This window comes from Helicoverpa armigera, chromosome 18, assembly GCF_030705265.1.
Source record: "Helicoverpa armigera isolate CAAS_96S chromosome 18, ASM3070526v1, whole genome shotgun sequence".
Classification (NCBI taxonomy): Eukaryota; Metazoa; Arthropoda; class Insecta; order Lepidoptera; family Noctuidae; genus Helicoverpa; species Helicoverpa armigera.
In genome coordinates, this window is record NC_087137.1 from 3,511,120 (window position 1) to 3,522,454 (window position 11,335).

The window sequence follows — 11,335 nt, forward strand, 5'->3', positions numbered from 1 at the left end:
AAAAGAAGGCGCCTTTAACTCGGTATCCTGTTAAAACAGAAACATTTTTTGCGATAATATCGCTTAGTTAGCATATACATTGACGGTTTCGTTCGACAGCCTAGATTTCAAACTCAAACCCACCGTTCAATGAAATGCAAAGACAAATGTGATTGTTTCACTCAATGTGTTTTTCTTTAATGCATTGCAATAACAAGTTAATGAACGTACGTTTAGATTGGTATACGATTATTTGTTGCTTTGCTTTGTGATGTAAGTGCGAACATTAAGTGTAAGTCTTCACGATTTTTCTTCACCGGTGGACAAGAATTTTCTGTTCGTGATTTTGATAAGTATGGTACACACGACGATTTTAGTCAGTAAGAGTCTGACACTCCCTCACCGCTGCTAACCCACAGCGGGAGGGGTCATTTGATGATTTTACGTCGCTAAAAAAAAAGCCCACAACTATGTCTACATATATAACGAAGCATTGTTTTGTAGTTCTAAAAGCTACGTGTGATCTACAGAACTAAAAAAACCTTCGAACCCAAGTCGAATTTCGACAGATACCGCTAAAAGCCAGAAAAGGGTGACTTAACCCAATCTGCCGCAAAAGCTTTAATTAAAAAACTAAAAATAAAATGCTTGAATGGCCATTCATACATTACAAGATACTGCCAAACTTAGGTGGATCACACACTGCCATGCTTCCGAACTTTGGTATTTCGAAGTTACCTAACGTGTTGGTAATGTTTAAAAAGCATTCATCCTTATTAAACTATCGCCAAATTGGCGTGATTATGACTTGCCTATGGAAGTCATGAGCAACCAGTTTAATGGGATATTATTCATATAAAACTTGCGTCATGGAAGATATTAATACACGTACATATGTGCGTTGTTTCAGGTACGAAGTATGCAGTATTGCTTCCATACGCTCCCTGCACCAGAGTTTTGCACCTAGCAGTGTGTGATCCGCCTACAAGACTTAGGTAACTCGATTAGATTAATATGGTAAGGTGCATATTTATGTACCTACCTGATATCATTTTGCAATTTAACCCTTTTTGGTGATAAAGGAATTTGAATTGTCGAGTCCGGGGTCAACCATTAGTTTAAGGTGCAATCGTTAATTAAACGTAATGTTTGCTTTATTTCGTTGTTGAAACCTAATCTGGTGATTTGGTTGTTTATTGTGTTGTGTTTGTAAATAATTAATTTATTGCTGTTATAAAATGGGCAGCCTAAATTCCATTGTTTTGGAGTCAATAGTCTTGATCATAAATTAGCATAGAATAAATTAGTTACGATATTGTGTTGTTTATTTACCTTTAATTTCCTTAAAAAATCTACAATCTCAGAAGTCTTACAGGATCTTGAGATTATAACTAATACTAAGAACAAGTCTAACCACAGATCTCATTAATATCGCATCAGCGACTCAAAGAAATCAATTCCAATTAAATAATTTCACCGACGCCTTATAGGTAAGTTTTTTATAATTTCTCCCAACGTAGTAGGATTGTTCCTTTTATGAGCCCTGTACGTCATTAGTCAGTTTTTTATGGAAACTAGTAAGTAGTGAACTAATAACGCGTTGCCTTCAATCTGTCTACCAGGATTTGCCTTTTTTTACTTTTTTAACGAGCTCCGTAGGTAATGATGAAATTGATTGATACTGGTACAAGTACTGGTACTTGCAGGTATCATGTATTGACTACTGTATATTTTTTACTGAGATACATCTTTCAGTGTCACTATAAATAATTTGGCGCTCAATTTAGTTAAGAATTTGGTTGTAGTAACTAAACTCAGAACCTCAATCAATTAATCATTAAATTAGGTGAGAGTTTTCTTACAAGTTGCTATTATTCATTAATATAAGTAATGATAACTACAAGGCAGCTTTACTGTATTCGTCCTAAGATTTACAGAAAAGTTTTAGCAGATACGCACGAAAGTAGGTACAAGTAGGTACATACTTTAATTTGAAATCACGCCTTATTATTTTTGCTACAATTTATGTGTAGTGTCTTCCACTGCAAAAACACATACACTTCAAGTCACACTTCACGTAATTATACCACGAACTAAATAAAAAACTTCGCAATTGCCACACATTCGTCCTACGAAGACTATTAAAGGCGGAGTTTTTCCAACCAAAGAAAATTGCGAACAAGAAATCAAAGAGTCACCGGCAGTTTTCCCATTTATTAATCTGATTCAATCAGCGTAAGTAGCGATGTTTTCTGCTATTTTATGATGTAAGAATACGAGCAAACTAAAGACTAAATAGTCAGCTGACAATTGCTTCGACGGTAGGCATCTTTTTTTTAAAGAAAATCTTGTTTCTAATCAAATTTTACAGTCGGTCTAATACTGGCTAAATACTTGATCTTTATAATGTGCGCCTGCGCACTAGCATACATCTTTATACTGATTTGGGAGCCCACGCTTTTTTTTAGGTATGGCATCTCGCAGTTCAGCCTAGGAGGCCGTACACTGCTTTATCGGACTCTTCCTTGTGGAGTCCTAAAATTTTAGGCCAGGGGCTGAGCCCAGACTAACTGTCGGCCGACTAAAAGTCTGCAGCATGTAGGTAACGTAAGTGCGCAGGCGGCTCCAATCCGCGGCGGTGGTTCTAATGGCGCGGCTCGCGACATCTATTACAGACAATTACCTAGTACGTGCGAGGTGCGGCGCAGGGTATAGGCGCAAGCGATTGTTCGAGTCAAAGATGTACTTTTAGCAACTTCTGTGTTGAAATGGGAAAAGTAACGTTTTTGTATATTTCAATTGTGATTATTTGCTCTTCTTTTGCAGTTTTGTTAATCATATTTTGGTTTTCCAACAATTATTCATGGTTACTCGTGACTATGATATGATAACTAAAATCTATTTGGAGATATAGCTCTTTCGTCCAAGACAATCCTTTTATTAAAATATACCTTATCGAATTTTTTTTTGAACATTTGCCTAAGAACTTATAATTACTGACAGAATTTTAAATCCGAAAATAAAAGAAAACTTCAAGTATGTCCCTTAGTAATATGTTCAAAGACATAAATATAAAACTAATCACAGTGTTCCAGTCCAATAGGCCTGGTTGCGACAATTTATAAAACACATTTATCTATTACGTGTGGTCGTGGGAGGAATTTATATCCAGCCACCGACATTAGTGATTATATTTTATGGATAAATAAATTCAGACAGACTGAAACACTGGAAAAATATATCAAAGTAACAAGTGTCGTGTAAATGACGTCAAATCAATTAAATGCAAAAAACAAATAGATATGTATGTAAATTATTCTTTACTTTTTTTCTAATGAAGACTTGTAGATAAGACAAAGTTTAAAAATAGGACTTGTGTTGTATTTTTTAAATCTTTTTAAGCTACTGCGCAAATATAATATAAACTACATAGTATATATAAGACAAAGTAGCTTTCTCTGTCCATATATCCCTATGTATGCTTAAATCTTTAAAACTACGTAACTGAATTTGATTTGGTTTTTATAGTAGATAGAGTGATTGAAGAGGAAGGTTTATATGTAAAATAACATCCATTAAATAGCATTTCACCCGTGCGAAGCCTGGGTGGGTCGCTAGTTTTAAAATAATTAAAACAATCCTCTTCTCCTTACATAAGTAGAGAGCGGTCATCGGCGCTTATCCCAGTCGGGCGGTGTAATGGCCGGTCTGCGACAACTATTAGCTACAATTACAGGCCCCTGCGTGTGCGCAGAGTAAATAAGTCATAAGCGTTAAGCGTTACAGTTTTTCCTTTCCTTTGAAAGTAAAGTTGTTCGTACAGCACGGCTTTTGGCATAGTTCCGCTTCCGCTTTATATACATGTACATATATTGTATCCTGTACAGAAAATTATCCTCTCAATGAAGATCTTGCTATTAGTGAGAAAACATTTTCCTGCATTTGAATACTCTATTACTATTAAATCGGCTATTTAACCGTCTGCAAACTTGTCCTGAAACCGAAAGGCTAGCTTTTATTTAGAACGATTAAGCTAAGCAATTTAACGTGGCAATATTGTTAGCCTATCGGTATATTTTACATCCTTTGTTACTTTTGAAGTTATCTGCATACTCAAATATCTTGGAGGCATGTGCATGTGCAGGCGTAGAAATTTGTTTCAATTAATTCGACCGTCCAAATCGCTCTTCGCTTACTCCTTGCGCCATATTATTTGTACCAACAACAAATTGCTGGAATTAACCGTCCGTTGCACTTAACTATTTATTTATAGCCGGTTCCATTGCTACTTGTAGCCGCTGGTTAATGGTAGCAAATGATTTGACTCGAACAATCGGGGCCGGCCTTACACCCAATTCTGGATAATGGAGCAATTTACAATGTTCATGGGAAGTAATTAGAACTGTTGTGGTGATTAGTGACGCTTATGGATTGATGATGGACAAGGCAAAAGTTGTTATGTAACATCTGGGCTCATTTCTCTATCTATAGTCTACCTACAACATAGTCCAGGCAGGCAAACGTGTACGAAACAACTTCTTTTAAAAGAAGAAAGCTGCCAACCTCTTTGATCACAGAAAAGTGTATGCTCGTGATGAATATTCAGTAACATTGAAAAAATCCTGTACATCATCATTTTTGAATTGTACATAGGTGTGTGTAACGTTAGTGGGATCGGCTGGCTACCATTCTACCTAAAACCTATTGAAAAAAACAACGCTCTTAATATTATTCTATTGCTATTAACTCGCTAGTATAAAAGTTTGTAATAATCAACCATAACAATTTTATGACGTGTATTTCACAAAATAAAAGCCACGTAAATGAAGCTTTTTAATTTTCAATAAGTGACAGGTGAAAAAATTACACTTAACGAACATAGATTTTACGTCTCGAGAAATGTAATGAACCATTTTATGACACCAATATAAGTTAATTGCTTCTAACAATAAAAAAATCGTGTAATATATGTATATATCTTCATAATAACTAGCGGCCAATTCTAGAATAAAATAGAAAAAGGCGCGTACAATTTTGATTTTTATTGTGCCGTCAAAACGGAGCGCGTCCAATCTGTAATTAATACTTTAAAGTAATAACGATCCTTTTTTACCGAATATCGTTATTAAAGCATAATATCAGAGTACAACTCCCAAGCTATTAAATAGTACTCCCGAACTCATCTTCTAAAGTATTCAAAATAAAATACGAATGTAAGGCTATGTCTCACTGTAAGCGATCTTACCTAGGGGGCTTGAGGGCTGCTAAGTGCTGCCGGGGCTGCGGGATTGTTCGAAAGAGTCATCGCGAGCCTGGTACATAAACGGCTTGAGATGAAACATGGTGGGGTTTAGTTAGAAAGAATCTGTCACTCTTTTTGCATACACAGAGGTAGGTTTCATTTGATGATTTCCCATAAAAAAAGAACTGCTAAATGTAGTTTGCGAGATTACTAAAAAGCCCCAATATCATGTTTTAGCAAACCATGTAATATTTTTAAAGTCTTCGTAGGTATTCGTGATATATGTCTACGAATTTCTTTATTATTTTTATGACACTTAAATATTCAAGATTAACAATTATGTTCTCACATAATTTCGTCAATGTCAACTGGTATTTTTTTCTCTTTAATGTATTCTTTTACGCAGTAAATTAGCATAAAGACATTTAAATCGGTATTTAATAAAGCTCGTGTTGGTATTTAAGAACTTCTTTTTTCTAAAATATTTGGGCTACATTCCAACCTAATGTGTATACCATGCCTTGTCTGTATACATTGGTAAGTATATGTGAATATATGAAAAAAGTTCCTGAAAAAATCACTGTCAACACAGACTATACAAAGGTAACAATCAAGGCATTCTTAGATAATTTCGACCTACTTTTGCACTATCATCAATAACATAAAAAACCTAAGACCGTTCTTTGATACTTTGACCGTTATTTGCTTATTTCAAACCGCTCGCAGTAACACCAGAGCCCTAACGAGAATATCCAAATTCGGAGCCTTATTATCACTTCCCACCTCCTTTCGCTCCTTTAATGATGGCCTCCTCCTCATTAGACGGAGATTCTGACGTTTACAATAAAAACATAACTTGTAAAGGAGTTTACCTTTTTTCTTTTTCTTTGGCTATGAAGGCAGTAACAATCAACTAGGATAATCTTAAAATGTTGTGTTGTATTTTTATTTTTAACCCTTCTAATTTAACGAAAACGAAAGTACCTGGCTGTCTAATTGGTTTTTAGTTTTATTAAATAGAACCGCTCATTAGTTACTAATAATATAAATTGAAATTCATAGATTAGTAGAACCGTGAGAAATACCTAGAGTTAAGAAATATCATCAAGCTCTTAAAATAGCAACGTCTATAAAAAAAGTTGAAAAAAAAAGCTTTCGAACAAAACTGAATAATCAATTATGCAAAATTAATAAATATCTCCTTAATTCAAGGTAATAAAGGAAAACATAAACTTCGAATACAACATTTATTGATAAAACATATAACACATTTACATTTGATTAATTCAACAACCTATAATATTAATAAATACGTTATCCATTATTCATGAAGGTTTGGGTTCACGCAAATCTTTATAATTTTTTCATCCAATTTAAAATAAGTTTACCTGCGATTCACTTTATTGTTCAGCAACCCCTAAAATTTACCGCCCCCATATACACCGTTGACAAACCACTTTATATCATGCAGTCTATTCTAAATGTTCAGTCAACATCGAACTCTATTACAACCCCATAAAGATGATTTTCCTGAGCTACATTTTTGGGGGTGGTAAATTTAAGTTGGTAAAAAACCTCATACAGTATGATGCAACAAGTGCAAAGCCAACAAAAGAAGCGATTAGGGGTGATTTATGCATTCTTTTATTTTCCACCCCCAAGTTCAGTTCAAGTGATACCGTAACTGAAATTCCCACGCAAGCAATACTAGGGGACGACGTGATCTTTTTTTTGCTCTTTTTGACAGTTGGTAAAAAAATTTTAGGTATAGAACAATCCAGTTTTTGTGTCTCATAAATTAGAATTCGCGTGGTGTTACTTACATAAGATAAAAAATAATTGATTAATAACATCTATCAAATAAATAAATATTAAAACCACATAAACACGTAATTTCTAATCTCCACATTAATTTTACTTGAACTAACAACACATTTGCAGAAAAAAATTGTTAACAAAGAATATCATTTATAATTATAAAAACTTAAGATGTGTATAATATTTTGCAAAAAAAATATACTTCAACAACATTATAATACAAAATACATAACTAAGAGAGCTATTTATTAAATCATAAGAAGCAAATTATGTACACTGTCTAAACTTGAAAAACACATAAATAATTATAACTACGCAATAATATCACAGATTCTTATTAGATAATAATCTATTAACATTTTAACTACTCATTAAAAAGGCACTTTAGAAATTATAATTTTAATCTGTAGTTTAAAGCTATTTAAATCTAACTAGACTGATACAGCAACATAAAAAAATACAAAAAAAAAATGTTGTCTCCAAAAATAAACATGAATTAATAACATGTTAAATGTTAATCAGTACTCCTGAAGCATTTTAATAAGTTTCAGATACAAATAATCAGGTAATTTAGCACTTTTTTCAAGTTTATTCACCTTGAAATGAGTTCAAACTGCAAATACGATTTAGTTTCAGTCTTATATTTACATTAATTATAAACTCTTTAATAAATATCAAATATAATCTAATCTTATTTTACAGTCTTCTTGATGCCTGTATTTTTTACTCCGCTTTTGTAATTTACCAAAAATAATTTTGATTTTGTGACACCTTCCATCCTTACAAACAATGAAAAGCTTTTCAGTTTAGAAATATTTAACATGAGTAATTTTATAAAATTGTCAACGCGAGATATAGATCAAACAACCGAAAAATATACAAATAGACCTATTTATATTAAAAGTATTTACATTAAAGCTTTTCTTACAACTATTGATTCTCGTATTGGCTCCAGCCATATCATACCATTACCTACTCAATCACCCAAAAAAAAATCAAATACAATTTGACCTTCCCCTAAACGCAACAAGTGGAATCACAAACAACTGACAATAGAGGGGAACGTCATTATGCACCCCACGACCCCAGGACCGTGACGTCACACACACTTGTCACGCCGCAGGGCACAAAGCATCGCCTTTTTACTATCAAATGACGCAAACTATCTTCCCTCTATCTATTCTTTCTTTTGTTGAGGTTTTTGCATCTTCAGAACGTGGGAAACTGGACTCGCAAAGCCTGAAAAAAGTGACAAATAACCAGGTAAGCATGGGAACGCGTTTTATTTCATGCTAGATTCGTCATGTGTATCTTTCACGGTTGAGTAAGAATTTACGCAAAAGGTGAGTAAGTCAGGTCTAATTATGCAGGTCTACAAGTCTTCGTTTAAAAGATGTGTAATTAGTGAGCCAAATAAAACTATTCAAACCATTAATAAGATTCCAACTCACTCCAATTTGCATCATAAATCTCCCACCGATATCATTTAAAGACGATCTTTTGATCGCCATCATTATAATGATAATTTCAACCCCTAACAATATCTCCTAATAATCTCAAAATGCTCCTAATAGACATTTAATTATAGAGTCGGTCGAGTTCCACTGACCCCTTTTACACTTGTTTACATCTTCATCCCCTCAAACCCCGCAAACGCGCTGAGCCATCAAAATGGTATGTTTAATTCCAATACCCCATACGATTTATTATAAGTATAACAAAGCTGAACGGGAACGATCGACCGCTTGCCATCTGTCGTCGTTCCGAATCTCGAATCGCCGAAAAAAACTCAATGTGCGAGCAACCCTGGGAACCTAGGAACGAGGAGCATTCCCACGAACAACCCCTCAATTTTCAATAACCAAATTAGCCTTTGCGTTACCCTATTTCGGATATGAGGGAGTCGTGAATCTATTCATATCGATAAAAAATATCACGCGTCTCGCTCGCTTTCCCCGTTAATGCATATATTCATCCTGTTCGAATGCACGTGTTCAGCGATCGTATATTTAAACTGCGAGAGTATGTGTGCGAGAGCCTTCGGATCGTAGCACCTGCCGGCGCGCGCGCACCCCATTGGCTGAGCAACCACTATCACCGCTACACTGATTTCTTTTAAACTTAATTTTTTTGTAATACTCTCTTCGGACATGTTAAGAAAAAATCCTACATGTTTGGACCGGTACGAGTTGAATATTTTGTGTGTAGGTGGCATCCTACTTTAATCATTCTTTTTGTAAACAAAATGCTAATGAACTTTGACTTGGATGATTCAAATTCCCCATCTAAGATAGGGGTACGTGTAAGAATTACAAATGGAAACACTAGAATTTATTGCACCCTATTTTTGTATGGCATGATATTATCATGATGGACTCAGAACTTAATGATAGGATAGACAAGAATGCATTAATTAATAACTGAGGTTACCCTAAATCTGAGGTTTATTAGGGTCTCGTGACGTGCGCGTGAGTAGCGCGTGACCTGGCCGGTCGGCAGCGAGGGGTCGTCCCCCTGACTTGGTGACCCCGGTAACAATCGCATTGTCGCGGCCAGGGGGGCAATCAACATGTGTTGTGTTTGCCCACACTGGGGCGTGTGGACGGCACGTGACCGAATTTCCCATGAAACCCTTCCCGCACTTGTTTGATATGATAATAAGAATCAAATAGACACATGTGGAAATTGTCGACAAGTGCTTCATTATAAATTCATAGACAAATGTAAACAATGTGTAGATACCCCAATGAGCTCGAGAGAGTCATTGATATGGAGAGATCCTGCAAATACTTAATATTTTCTAGTAAACTTACTACTAACTTATGTTCCAATAGCATTATAATATGAATTTTATCCAGTCATTGCAAATTACTCTTCTCAGGTTTTAAACAAGACGACACTAATTTACTCATCCCCAAAAATATGATGTCCAAAAAACTTGTCTTAACTCTACCAAAATTATGAAGACCTGTCACGAAATACGAAATGCATATCGGGGTATCGAATAAACCACTTGACTCACCCACACATACAAAGGGCGCTTTTCATGTACGTGGGGCCTTTTATGCCGGGGGCGGCGCGCACGGTATAAAAGGCCGACCGGCCCAACCAGCCCCACATTCCCGCCTGTGATCTCACTAGCGACACACGCTCTCTACTATTACTTTTCTATCAAATCTTTAAACATGTCTTACTACGCCAACAACGAATACATCATCGCGACAAACAACTCAATCAACGAGAACAAATACAACAGTGAAAAGATGAAGAACAGCGGCATCAAGGCGCTGCTCAGACCTTTGATGAAGATGATCAAAAAGTCGACCAAGCGCGCTCCCGCCAAAACCTGCGACACGTGCTACGAGGAGGAGCAGAACTCGGCCAACGAGATGCTGGAGCGCAAGATCTGCGAGGAGGTGCAGGCGCGCCAGGCCGGCGCCGCCTTCCTCGTGTACAACGACAACGAGACGTGCGACCTTGTGCCAGTGACCCCCGACAACTTCTACGTACCCGTGCACTTCGCGCGCACCGACGCCGGCACCTTCTTCTGGACCACCGTCTCCAAGGCCGAGGCTGACTTCGCAGCGGCGCACTGCTACACCGAGTGCCAGACCGCCGAGCAGCAGTACCCAGTGCTGCAAGACCGCTGGGTGCAAGCCTAAGCTGCAACAACTCGACAACTGTCAGTGTCTTCCGTGAAACCAGTGCCTGCTCCGTTGGTTTCTGCAACCGTCTGTGATGTTAGCTTTAGTTTAGTTCAAGGTGCCATATAGGGATAAGTTAGGTTAGGCCTGCTCAATACTCGTGATAACTCCTCGAAAGCTTTAATTGTAATTTCGATAGTGTTGTGATATTTTTTGAAAATATTTTGTATTGTATAAATTAATGTTAGGGACTTAGTGAGCTTAGAATTGTGATCTTCCTTATCGAGCTTTAATTGTTTTAGGGATTATTTATTGACCTTTACCTGTGTTATAATTTGGTATGAAAATACAAGAATTGAAATGAATTTGCTATCTTTTACTACAAATATTACCCTTACCCTTACACACACATTGCAATTAAAATAAACACAGAAACATAATTAATACAGTAGCGAAATAAACCGCAAGGTTCAGTACTAATAAGACGAGACAGAATCGATAAAATGTTCTTACTTGGAGCATATTCTTGGTTTGTATGGAACCAAAAAGTGGTCAGACGAGGTCGGCGCGGGCGACGGCGCGAGCCACCACTCCCGCCTCGCCATACTCGGAGAGCAACATTTTGTGCGCGCGCGCACGTGCACGCCTCGAG

The 11,335-nt window shown here is 36.4% G+C and overlaps 1 protein-coding gene across 1 annotated transcript; it reads left to right on the top strand.

Moving 5' to 3' along the window:
* Positions 1-10,171: 10,171 nt before the first annotated feature.
* Positions 10,172-11,048, top strand: LOC110378106 (enhancer of split malpha protein). Its single transcript, XM_021337215.3, has one exon. It carries the CDS (start codon positions 10,225-10,227, stop codon positions 10,699-10,701), a length of 477 nt encoding a protein of 158 aa, XP_021192890.3. The 5' UTR covers positions 10,172-10,224; the 3' UTR covers positions 10,702-11,048.
* The last annotated feature ends 287 nt before the right edge of the window (positions 11,049-11,335 follow it).